We start from the raw sequence: 13,103 nt of genomic DNA, 5'->3' as shown, positions 1-13,103 counted from the left end.
TATGTAAGTGTCTAATTAATCCCAAATATTTATTTATACAAACGTTTCATTAATCATTATTCTTTCATATTTTCTGTGTTTTAAACAGGACCCGACTTGTATGATTCACCCAGTAATACCTCCTCGTTAACCTCGCAAACGCCCACACCCACCCCCTATGCCTATGCACGCAAAGAATCTTTATATTCAGTGGTCACACCCAAATCTCGTAAAGGCAGCATGGACTCGCATTTATACGATGAGATACGTTATCCCACTGCCTTACATCAGCAACCACATATCAACAGCCATAACGTGTTTCAACATCATGGACACCAACAGCAACATCATCACCAACAACACCAATCACATCAGCAACACCAGCCACCACATCACCACCATCATCAACATCACCACCAACAGCAGCAGCAACATCATCATCACCAGCAGCAACAGCAACATCCCTCGAATCATACCACCCATCATGTCTCTCACTTAATTATACCACCACAAAATTCCAAATATTTACAAGTGCCACAAATTTCTCATACTTCGCATAAGGTTGCTCATATTTAATTATTATTATAATTATTATTTAGTTAAGCTAAGATATTTTACAAATGCTACAAATAATATTTATACTGCTACAAAAATATTGTATTTTATTTTACATTTAATCATTATTATTTTAATTTTAATTTGAGTTTTTTTTTTATTTAATATGTATGTACTATCTTTTTTAATGTTTACTGTATAAATATTTTGAAAATTTTTTTTTAATAAAAATTAAACAAGAAAGAATTTTAAGATTGAAGAGTTCTATGGACTTTATAATGAGTCCTCGAGTTCAAAAATCGACTCAAAACCTATGCTCTCAATTGCAGTAAAAAATCTTACTTCATACTTCATTTGGAGCACAAGAGTATTTGAATCAATTACATATCGCTGGATTAACATGCAAAAGCTCTAAGTCCATATTTTAAAATTTTACAGGAGATACAAAAAACATTTAAACTTTTTTTTGCGTAAATATTTTTGAATTCTGTAAACGCAATTTTTTTGTATTTTTCTTTGTTTTCTATGTGCGTAAATGCTAAATGATAAAATAAGTATTTGCCGAGATAAAAGGTTTTTTTTGGACTTAGAGCTTTTTCGATATAGCCATGTCCGTCTGTTAGTGTCTATGATGAAATCAACTTTCCGTAGCCCCTAAATAACTTACATACATGATTCATACATCAATATATCGGAAAATACCAAGGAAAATACCAGGACAACCTCGATTTTTGGCCTATTTTTGATCTATATCTGGTACCTAATGATAGATATTTCAAAGTCCATAAAGGGCTATAGTAAGTTGGATCTTCAATGGGTCAAAATCGGGAAAAATAAAATTTTTTAATTTTTTAATTTTTTAAAAACTAAAAAAAAAATTTTAAAAATTTGGAAAAAAATTTTTTAAAAATGGTGTATAAGATTCGGCACTGCCAAATATAGCTCTCCTACTTGTTTTTCACTAATAATTTAAAAAAACAAAAAAACAAATTTTTAATTTGATTAAAAAACAAGTAAGAGTGCTATATTCGGCTGTGCCGAATCTTATATACCCTTCACAAAATTAAACGTCTTTGCAAATGTCTTTGAAATATCTATCATTAGATATCCATATTGTCTATATTAATGTCTTAGTAATCCAGATATAGGTAAAAAATAGGTCAAAAATAGAGGTTGTCTTGGTTTTTTCCTCATATCTCAGCCATTTGTGGACCGATTTTGCTGATTTTAAATAGCAAAATTCTCGAAAGCATGTCTGACCGAATTATTGAAGATTTGGATCCCGAAGATATCTGGGGTCTTCAGAAAACTGATTTCAACAGACAGACAGACAGACAGACAGACAGACAGACAGACAGACAGACAGACGGACAGACAGACAGACAGACAGACAGACAGACAGACAGACAGACAGACAGACAGACAGACAGACAGACAGACAGACAGACAGACAGACAGACAGACAGACAGACAGACAGACAGACAGACAGACAGACAGACAGACAGACAGACAGACAGACAGACAGACAGACAGACAGACAGACAGACAGACAGACAGACAGACAGACAGACAGACAGACAGACAGACAGACAGACAGACAGACAGACAGACAGACAGACAGACAGACAGACAGACGGACATGGCTTAATCGACTCCGCTATCTATAAGGATCCAGAATATATATACTTTATAGGGTCGGAAATGAAAAATGTAGAAATTACAAACGGAATGACAAACTTATATATACCCTTCTCACGAAGGTGAAGGGTATAAAAATAACCAATAGACCTTATAAGTCGATTAATTTTGAAGATATTTCGATAAAATGTGGTACATACACTTTTTTAGGCCCAAGGCCAAAGCCTAATGAAACTGGCTGAAATCGGTATATTATTTCCTCTAGCTCCCATACAAATGCACTACCAAAATACTTTATACTATGGAAATCATGTCACCTAATTTCATGCCGATCGCTCCATAATTAGTCATAGCTCCCAAATAAGACCCTCTTCCGAAAATAAATTATTGAATTTTTAAAAGAAAAATAATTTGACCGACCATTTTTTATACCCTTCGCCTTCGTGAGAAGGGTATATACATATAAGTTTGTCATTCCGTTTGTAATTTCTACATTTTTCATTTCCGACCCTATAAAGTATATATATTCTGGATCCTTATAGATAGCGGAGTCGATTAAGCCATGTCCGTCTGTCTGTCCGTCTGTCTGTTGAAATCAATTTTCTGAAGACCCCAGATATCTTCAGGATCCAAATCTTCAATAATTCTGTCAGACATGCTTTCGAGAAGTTTGCTATTTAAAATCAGCAAAATCGGTCCATACGGAGATATGAGCAAAAAACCAGGACAATCTCGATTTTTGACCTATTTTTGATCTATATCTGGATTACTAAGTCATTAATATAGACAATATGGATATCTAATGATAGATATTTCAAAGTCCATTGCAACGATGTAGATAAGGCTATAGTAAGTTGGACCTACAATGGGTCAAAATCGGGAAAAATATTTTTTAACCCGAATTTTTTTTCATGAAAAATTTTTTTTGTCATACATTTTTTTCCAAAAAAAAAATTAAAAACTAAAAAAAAAAATTTTTAAAAAAATTTGGAAAAAACTTTTTTTGAAAAACAATTTCAAAAAAAAAAATTTTGAAAAGCAATTAAAAAAAAAAAATTAATTTTGTTTACCTAAAAATATTTAAAAAAATTTATTTTAAAGTATAATTTGGTGAAGGGTATATAAGATTCGGCACATCCGAATATAGCTCTCTTACTTGTTTTAATACATGTCATTGAACAATTTGACAGAAATGGTTAAACTGTACTTTATATAGGGACTTAGAGCTTTTTATTGTGATAAATTGGACTAAGCGCTTTTGCTCATCACTACAAAAATCCAACAAAATGCGAGATAACTCCAATTTTTTTCTTTGTAATCAATGTATTTTTAGTTATTGTACATTACTGCATTAAAATCTCAACTTCTAAAAAAAGTGGACTTAGAGCCTTTGCATGTTAAGCCAGCGATATGTAAATAACACAGGGCAACAAAATCGATAAAATTTTTGAGGCTTTTTAAACCACTACACAATTTTGATGTACTGTAGTTCCAGTAGTACAAATATGGTACAAATTTTAAATTCTATGTGGAAGTTTTTTATTAAATTTTATTTTTTAAAATTGAGAATTTTTTTAGATGTTTCTTCACATAATTTATGATAACTCAAGAATTGTTAGTCCGATATTATTGCAGTAAACGTAGAAAAGTTCAAATTTACATAACTTTTATTTGTTTATATATTAGCAAATTTTTGTGTTTTAAAAAACCCATGAAACTCATGTTAAAATTTTACACTCAAAGTACACGCTTTTACGCACACACAATTTTCTGAAAATAAGCGAATTCACTTAATTATACCCTACACCAGCATATTGGGGAGGGTATAATGCGTTTGTACGATGTTTGTAACGACCAAAAATATAAGTCTAACACCCACCTTAAAGTATACCGATCGACATAGAATTACTCTCTGAGTCGACTAAACGATGTCCATCCGTCCGTCTGGTTGGCTGGCTGGCTGTCCATATAAACCTTGTGCGCAGAGTACAGGTCGCAATTTTGAAGATATTTCGATCAAAATTGGTACATATAATTTGTACGGTTTAATTTTAATTTTTTTATGGTTTTAGAAGTTTGGGGTAATTTTAACCCCGAGTGCTATATAGGGTTAATTTTAATTTGTCTACTGTTTGTAGTGCTAAGCCTTGTGTTATATTTTTGGTAAGTTTCATCAAAATCAGCCCAAAAATATACAACATTTCGCTATCTTTCGAAGAGAAATTCCAAATATTGAAAAATTTGACTTTTGATCTTCACGAATTAAGGTTTAACGTTTTTCAATTTTAGTGACACTTTCAGAGTATATTTAGAGTTATCCGGACTATAATATTCTGAATACGTTTTACTTAAAATTCATAACAGAAAGGAAATAGAGCTCATTCGCCAAAAATGGCCAAATAATTGGCTTTTCTCGAAAATTTCAAAATTTAAATCGCAGGTACGGAAAAACTATAAGAGATATTTTCATAATTTTTTCATATTTTTATTACCTATTATATTCTCAATAAATCCCAATGAGATGATAAAAAAATTCTGAAATTTGTTGAACAAAATTTTTAAAAATTTGAAAAAGGAGTTTTGAAACTGCCGTTAAACTATTCATACCTGCGAATAGGTTAACGGTATCCTATGAAGACAAAAACTCATATACAAGTAAATATGGATGTATTTTAAGTAAAAATTAGCTTTTATTTTAATATTTATCAAAATATGTTATTTTTGTTCCTACATTTCTTGTTCTAGTTGCCTGAGACACGGTAATGTCCTGGCGAATTTTTAATAACTTTAACATTTTTTGCCCAATTTCTCTTTTTTATGTCTCATTAGAATGACAATTACGTGCACATTTCTATTCTTTTAATACAAAAGTAATTATTTAATGGCAAAATTTTTACAAAAACTGAAAAAATGCATTTTTTCCCCTTGTAAATGCATCTCAAAATTTCAGAGGGCTTGATTTTTTTACTAATGTTCACCAAACTGGGGGGTGAGAATAGCCAAATTCAACTTTCGTTTATTAAGGGCCACCATAATGTCGCCCCTACGCCCCACAGAGGCTTCATACATTTTTTGGCAAAAATTGGTTGTAGAGTGCTGAAATTTGGCACCAAGAATTATATGAATCAAGCTAAGAAAAAATTAAAATTTTATAAAAATAGACCACGCCCAACACCCACTGCCCATGCAATCCAAATCGATTTGTTCTCATAAAATTTTTCCTATCCAAGAAAAATTCTAGAAATTTGGTACTTATATTTTTGAAACAAAAGAAGAACGCATGACGAGTTTTAATAAAATCGGTCAATCGGAATTTCCTTTTTTTACACTTTGTTATTTAGAATGAGAAATTTAAAAAAAACTTTGAAATTTTCTTTGAGTTTAGTTAATAAATATTTTATTACATATTTCTATCAAAATTTTAATAGGATTGCAAATATTTGGAACATTTTGATCCACATTTATTTCGATTAAGATTAAAAAATATGTCACTTTAAAACTCCGTTCTTCAAAAATATTGCACTCGAATACTCCTTGGCTTCGCCTTAAAATTTAAGCCCGATCCGACCAGCCGTTTAGAAATGCAAGATATATACTAATACCCCGGTTTGCGCCGCTTCGTTCTGTGTCGGTTTCGAAGTTGCGTCTTTTAAAATTTCTGTGATTTCGAAGTTGCGTTGATTTTGTTCCAGTTTGCGTTGCATGGCTTCGAAGTTGCGGCGTTAGTGCTTCTGTTTGCATCGTTTTTGTTTAAGTTTTTTCAGCAAAAATTATGAATCTAGGAACCAATTAAATGAAAATCAATACAAATGTTTGGAAAATGGTGCTTCGTTCTGCGTCTTTTTGGTTTTCGTCGCGTTTATCCAGGCCCAATTAGCGACGCAAACCTGGGTATTAGTGTATTTCCAAAAAAGTTCTGACTCTGTCCGACTGTGTTCTGGTAGATAAAATAACTTCTTTCCACAGGGCAGTACAAAATAAACATTTAAACTAACTACACTCTAGATTACTTAGAGTCTCTAAAGTGACAATTGACTTCTCAATACTCTACAAAGTGCACATTCGTGTCAAATGACTCAAAACATATAAATTTGAGTCATCCAAGCTATCAAGATTACTGTCTATAAGCGATACATTGACTACTTGCTAAAGTGCTGGGTTACTGGATGTAGTACACAATTAATCACAATTAATCAGTGGCTACACTCTAGATTACTTAGAGACACTTCAGTGGCAATTGTCTTCATGCTCGATTACTTGGGATGCATAAAGTAACCAATTGACCTTTCTGAACTACAAATAACAAAATAAATAAATTGGAGTCAACCAAATTTATTTTTGTTTGACAAAGCAAAGTGTCTCGTCTCTATGTATAATACTCTATACATTTACTGATAACAAATTCTCACAGATTGTTGGGAATATTCAAAATCAGAGACGTTTTAAAGCTTGTGTATTTTTTTGAAATGACAATAACAGATAAGCTTGAACTAAATATAAACTAAATTTAATAAATAAATTAAGAAAACAAAACAGTGTTTACATATTTTCATTTAAAAACCAAAATACACAAAATAATGTTTTCAAATAGCTTAATTATTCTCTATTGTATCTTAACATGTGTTTGCAAAGCATTGGCTAACTCAGAGATTTATGGAGATATATTTCCCACCAGCTGGGATTTAACACTATATGAAACCATACATAATACGGAAAATAAATGTTTTGAGGAGAAACCGTAAGTGGAATTTATGAGGATCTGAAGATGTTATTAAATTGAATTCTTTGTTTCCCTAAAAAAATAGAGCTTTTTACTTTCAAACCAAGGAGTACTTGCCCATAACAGGCAATGGCTCCAGCCCCTTCTATCATCGCTTCGAGGTGTGCTGTGAAGGCTTTAGACGTTCTCCAAAAGACTGGCACAAATGTATAGCAGACTGCAGTAATGTATCCCCTGATAACTGTCGTCATGGCTTTTGTCGTTCACCTCATCACTGTGAATGTTTTGAGGGTTTCGTTAAGAATTTGGAGGGTATTTGTGTACAAACTTGCCCGATTTCCTGTGAAAATGGTCGTTGCTTATTGGATGGCACTTGTGTATGTCAACCGGGTTTTGTATTAGATTTTGAGAGCAGGAAATTTTGTATACCCGACTGCTATCACATACCCTGTGGCCTGCATCAGAGGTGTATAGCCCCGGGGCAATGTGCTTGTGCCAAGGGTTACAAATGGATGGAGGGTTTGGGGTGTCAACCCATATGTTTGCCCCACTGTGGTCATGGTCGTTGTGTGGCTCCCGATAAATGTGAATGTTTTGCTGGATTTATTAAGAGGCCGGGGAGAAATATTTGCGAGGCCGAATGTTATATGTAAGTGGGAGTTAAAAGACATTGATTTGTAGTCATATAAAAGGTTTTCTGTATTCTAGCAACTGTGATAATGGTTTCTGTGAAACCCTCTATAAATGCCAGTGTCATATAGGATTTGTTTATGATACTCAAACCTATTCATGTGTGCCCGACTGCCAGGGTTTATGCCAGCATGGTGTGTGCATAGCTCCTGGGGTATGTAAATGTTTTGAGGGCTATAACCTTCAAGACAATACCTGTACGCCCATATGTGAAAAGTAAGATTTTAAATATTGTAAAACAAAAAAAAACCTAATCTTTTGTTCTCTTAGGGGCTGCGGGCTTTATGGCAAATGCATAGCACCCAATAAATGTGCCTGTGGACCGGGACAGCAACTTTGTTTATCTGGTTTGTGCAATTCCTCTGGGCACTGTGTCTGTCCTGCAGGCATGACTCATTTCATCGATCAATGTGTGTTTGCTTCATCGTTAACCAATACCATCTACAGTTACAGTCAGCGTGAATTCTATAATAAACAATTAAATTATGAATTTAATGCTTTGATTGGCAGACTATTTAGATTTTAAATAAATACCAAACATTTTATGCAAAATTTGTTATCGCACTTACACTCGTGTTTTGCACTTTGAAAAAAAAAAAATGTTTGTTGAGAGAAATTTATTTGAAACAATAAATATATGAAGGCCAAGGTCAATAAACATGTGAAATGTTATCAGTAAGTAAATATATTTGAAAAAAAACTTTGTTTGGGTCGCAAAAAAAACCCAAACAAACTTTGATAAAATTTTTAGAATTATGTATACAAAAGTAAAATGGTTAAATTGAGAAGGGATTTTAAGGAAAAATTAAGTAAGTACGTTTTAAAAGAATTTAGTTATTAATTTGAAAATCTATTGCTAGCCATACTTTACCAAAGAAAATTACTTGTTTGGCCTCTTCATCTGTTACAAATATAGGCATCGTGAAAATGGATGAAATCGAATTAGTAGGCGTGGCACCTCCCATGCAAAATAAGTAGTGGCACCTACTATAAGATGACTTAACTTTCTTTTTATTAAAAATAACTTTCTTTAAAAACATATAACAATTTTGTGTTTTTCTGTAAGGCCTCTTTACGGAGAACATTTTGGTATATAAAACATGTCCGGAATTTCACCTATTTTTTTTAACAAAATTTCAACATCAGAAAACAGAAAGCTGTTTTGGAAACCTTAATGTGTTCCCTATTTAATCCCAAAGTATTTTCCCAGCCCCGAAAGAAATGTGGATGCTATAGGCAAAATTGTAAAAAATAAAATTTTTGGGATTTTTGCTCTAATTTTATACGATCGGACCAGCCATTTAGAAATGCCAGATTTATTTCCAAAAAAAATGTATTCTGCCCCACTATGCAATATAACCACAACATTTGATAGATCTCACAACTGATCTGTAGATCCAGTTCCCCGTAATCTGTAGCAATTCCCAATTATAACCTATGGATTTCCTGCAGGCTTGAAAGTTTTGGATCAATCTGTCCTGTGTTTTTTTCTTCTCCAGTGCAATTTTCTGTGTTATGATTTAACCTAAAGTTATACTGACAATTTTCATCCAAAGGAACTCGATCTCAGATCTCTCATAATTCTGAAAAATCTAAAATCCTTACTAACTTTGTTTATAAGCGTTTAATCGAAAAAATTAGCTCGATCTATGATCACTCATATTTCGATAAAAAATCCAAAATCCTTATTAACTTTGTAATAAGTTATTAATCGAAAAAGAATCACGATCTGTAATCACTCATATTTCTAACCAAAATCGATTTTTCATAGAAAAAACACAAATCTAAACTGCTTGTTAACTTTGTAAACAAGCGTTTAATAAAGAATAGGTGCTCGATCTGTGATCACTCATATTTCGTATAAAAAAAAATCAATTTTTCATAAAAAAAACTCAAAAATCTAAAATCCTTATAAACTTTGTAAACAAGCGTTTAATCGAGAAAAGGAGATCGATCTGAGATCACTAACATTTCTGAACAAAAATCGATTTTTCATATGATAAACATAAATAACTAAAATCCTTATTAAACAAGAAAGAAAGTATGGTTGGTCAAGCCTGACCATATAATACCCTACACTAAGTTAAAGAGCAAAAACATTTTTCTTTTAAAATTTCAATAATTTATATGTTTGAGTGATTTTCGCAAGTGGGCCTTATATGGGAGCTATGGCCAATTATAGACCGATCACCATGAAATTAGGTCTTCTGATTTATGTCTATATGAAAGTTTACTATGTTGAATTTTGTGACTATACCAACATTTTTAAGCGATTTACATGGACAGCCAACCAGCCGACCAGACGGACGGAAGGATATCGATTAATCGACTCAGAAAGTGATTCTAAGTCGATCGGTATACATTAAGGTGGGTGTTAGACTAATATTTTTGGGCGTTACAAACATCTGCATAATCGAGAAAAGGAGTTCAATATGTGATCACTCAGTTTCTGACCAAAAATCGGTTTTTATTATAAAAAAAACTTAAAAATCGATTTTTATAATCTTCTTGAGAAGGGTCATTCCGTTTGTAATATCCATAATATAATTTTCCGACATTATAAAGTATATATATTCTGGATCCTTATAGATAGAGAAGTCGATTAAGCCATGCCCGTCTGTCTGTCTGTCTGTCTGTCTGTCTGTCTGTCTGTCTGTCTGTCTGTCTGTCTGTCTGTCTGTCTGTCTGTCTGTCTGTCTGTCTGTCTGTCTGTCTGTCTGTCTGTCTGTCTGTCTGTCTGTCTGTCTGTCTGTCTGTCTGTCTGTCTGTCTGTCTGTCTGTCTGTCTGTCTGTCTGTCTGTCTGTCTGTCTGTCTGTCTGTCTGTCTGTCTGTCTGTCTGTCTGTCTGTCTGTCTGTCTGTCTGTCTGTCTGTCTGTCTGTCTGTCTGTCTGTCTGTCTGTCTGTCTGTCTGTCTGTCTGTCTGTCTGTCTGTCTGTCTGTCTGTCTGTCTGTCTGTCTGTCTGTCTGTCTGTCTGTCTGTCTGTCTGTCTGTCTGTCTGTCTGTCTGTCTGTCTGTCTGTCTGTCTGTCTGTCTGTCTGTCTGTCTGTCTGTCTGTCTGTCTGTCTGTCTGTCTGTCTGTCTGTCTGTCTGTCTGTCTGTCTGTCTGTCTGTCTGTCTGTCTGTCTGTCTGTCTGTCTGTCTGTCTGTCTGTCTGTCTGTCTGTCTGTCTGTCTGTCTGTCTGTCTGTCTGTCTGTCTGTCTGTCTGTCTGTCTGTCTGTCTGTCTGTCTGTCTGTCTGTCTGTCTGTCTGTCTGTCTGTCTGTCTGTCTGTCTGTCTGTCTGTCTGTCTGTCTGTCTGTCTGTCTGTCTGTCTGTCTGTCTGTCTGTCTGTCTGTCTGTCTGTCTGTCTGTCTGTCTGTCTGTCTGTCTGTCTGTCTGTCTGTCTGTCTGTCTGTCTGTCTGTCTGTCTGTCTGTCTGTCTGTCTGTCTGTCTGTCTGTCTGTCTGTCTGTCTGTCTGTCTGTCTGTCTGTCTGTCTGTCTGTCTGTCTGTCTGTCTGTCTGTCTGTCTGTCTGTCTGTCTGTCTGTCTGTCTGTCTGTCTGTCTGTCTGTCTGTCTGTCTGTCTGTCTGTCTGTCTGTCTGTCTGTCTGTCTGTCTGTCTGTCTGTCTGTCTGTCTGTCTGTCTGTCTGTCTGTCTGTCTGTCTGTCTGTCTGTCTGTCTGTCTGTCTGTCTGTCTGTCTGTCTGTCTGTCTGTCTGTCTGTATGTCTGTCTGTCTGTCTGTCTGTCTGTCTGTCTGTCTGTCTGTCTGTCTGTCTGTCTGTCTGTCTGTCTGTCTGTCTGTCTATTTAAAATCGAGAAAATCTGTCCACAAATGGCTGAAATATAAGGAAAAAACCAGGACAAGCTCGATTTGTCACCTATTTTTTTTACCTATTTCTGGATTACTAAGTCATTAATATAGACAATATGGATATCTAATGATAGATATTTCAAAGACCTTTGCAATGACGTATATAAGACCTACAATGGGTCAAAATCGGAAAAAAACATTTTAACTCGAATTTTTTTCAGGAACATTTTTGAGATCACTTATATATTGGATAAAAACTAGATTTTTTCTGGAGTTTCGTGTTCGGTTTTAACAGAAACCTAAATGTTAGGTAGCCGAATACAGCACTCCCACTTGTTCTAGTAGATACCAGGAAAATAGGTTATGGGAAGAAATACAAAGGGAGTAGAGTTCGTGGAGTTCGTGTCTGTCTGTCTGTCTGTCTGTCTGTCTGTCTGTCTGTCTGTCTGTCTGTCTGTCTGTCTGTCTGTCTGTCTGTCTGTCTGTCTGTCTGTCTGTCTGTCTGTCTGTCTGTCTGTCTGTCTGTCTGTCTGTCTGTCTGTCTGTCTGTCTGTCTGTCTGTCTGTCTGTCTGTCTGTCTGTCTGTCTGTCTGTCTGTCTGTCTGTCTGTCTGTCTGTCTGTCTGTCTGTCTGTCTGTCTGTCTGTCTGTCTGTCTGTCTGTCTGTCTGTCTGTCTGTCTGTCTGTCTGTCTGTCTGTCTGTCTGTCTGTCTGTCTGTCTGTCTGTCTGTCTGTCTGTCTGTCTGTCTGTCTGTCTGTCTGTCTGTATGTCTGTCTGTCTGTCTGTCTGTCTGTCTGTCTGTCTGTCTGTCTGTCTGTCTGTCTGTCTGTCTGTCTGTCTGTCTGTCTGTCTGTCTGTCTGTCTGTCTGTCTGTCTGTCTGTCTGTCTGTCTGTCTGTCTGTCTGTCTGTCTGTCTGTCTGTCTGTCTGTCTGTCTGTCTGTCTGTCTGTCTGTCTGTCTGTCTGTCTGTCTGTCTGTCTGTCTGTCTGTCTGTCTGTCTGTCTGTCTGTCTGTCTGTCTGTCTGTCTGTCTGTCTGTCTGTCTGTCTGTCTGTCTGTCTGTCTGTCTGTCTGTCTGTCTGTCTGTCTGTCTGTCTGTCTGTCTGTCTGTCTGTCTGTCTGTCTGTCTGTCTGTCTGTCTGTCTGTCTGTCTGTCTGTCTGTCTGTCTGTCTGTCTGTCTGTCTGTCTGTCTGTCTGTCTGTCTGTCTGTCTGTCTGTCTGTCTGTCTGTCTGTCTGTCTGTCTGTCTGTCTGTCTGTCTGTCTGTCTGTCTGTCTGTCTGTCTGTCTGTCTGTCTGTCTGTCTGTCTGTCTGTCTGTCTGTCTGTCTGTCTGTCTGTCTGTCTGTCTGTATGTCTGTATGTCTGTCTGTCTGTCTGTCTATCTATCTGTCTGTCTGTCTGTCTGTCTGTCTGTCTGTCTGTCTGTCTGTCTGTCTGTCTGTCTGTCTGTCTGTATGTCTGTCTGTCTGTCTGTCTGTCTGTCTGTATGTCTGTCTGTCTGTCTGTCTGTCTGTCTGTCTGTCTGTCTGTCTGTCTGTCTGTCTGTCTGTATGTCTGTCTGTCTGTCTGTCTGTCTGTCTGTCTGTCTGTCTGTCTGTCTGTCTGTCTGTCTGTCTGTCTGTCTGTCTGTCTGTCTGTCTGTCTGTCTGTCTGTCTGTCTGTCTGTCTGTCTGTATGTCTGTCTGTCTGTCTGTCTGCTTGTCTGTCTGTCTGTCTGTCTGTCTGT

General features: G+C 35.7%; 1 protein-coding gene across 1 annotated transcript in view; it reads left to right on the top strand.

The window, feature by feature from the left end:
- NimA (Nimrod A) overlaps positions 1-8,147 on the top strand; it is a 36,548-nt gene extending 28,401 nt beyond the window's left edge. Inside the window, exons 5-10 of the mRNA XM_065500389.1 lie at positions 89-540; positions 6,585-6,624; positions 6,710-6,911; positions 6,979-7,542; positions 7,602-7,799; positions 7,854-8,147. Of these exons, the coding sequence (XP_065356461.1) occupies positions 89-540; positions 6,585-6,624; positions 6,710-6,911; positions 6,979-7,542; positions 7,602-7,799; positions 7,854-8,109 (1,712 nt within the window). The 3' untranslated portion in view covers positions 8,110-8,147. The remainder of the gene's footprint in view (positions 1-88; positions 541-6,584; positions 6,625-6,709; positions 6,912-6,978; positions 7,543-7,601; positions 7,800-7,853) is intronic.
- The last annotated feature ends 4,956 nt before the right edge of the window (positions 8,148-13,103 follow it).

The sequence above is a fragment of the Calliphora vicina genome, chromosome 2 (assembly GCF_958450345.1).
Source record: "Calliphora vicina chromosome 2, idCalVici1.1, whole genome shotgun sequence".
NCBI classification, from domain to species: Eukaryota; Metazoa; Arthropoda; class Insecta; order Diptera; family Calliphoridae; genus Calliphora; species Calliphora vicina.
This window is presented reverse-complemented; position numbering and strand designations above follow the sequence as displayed.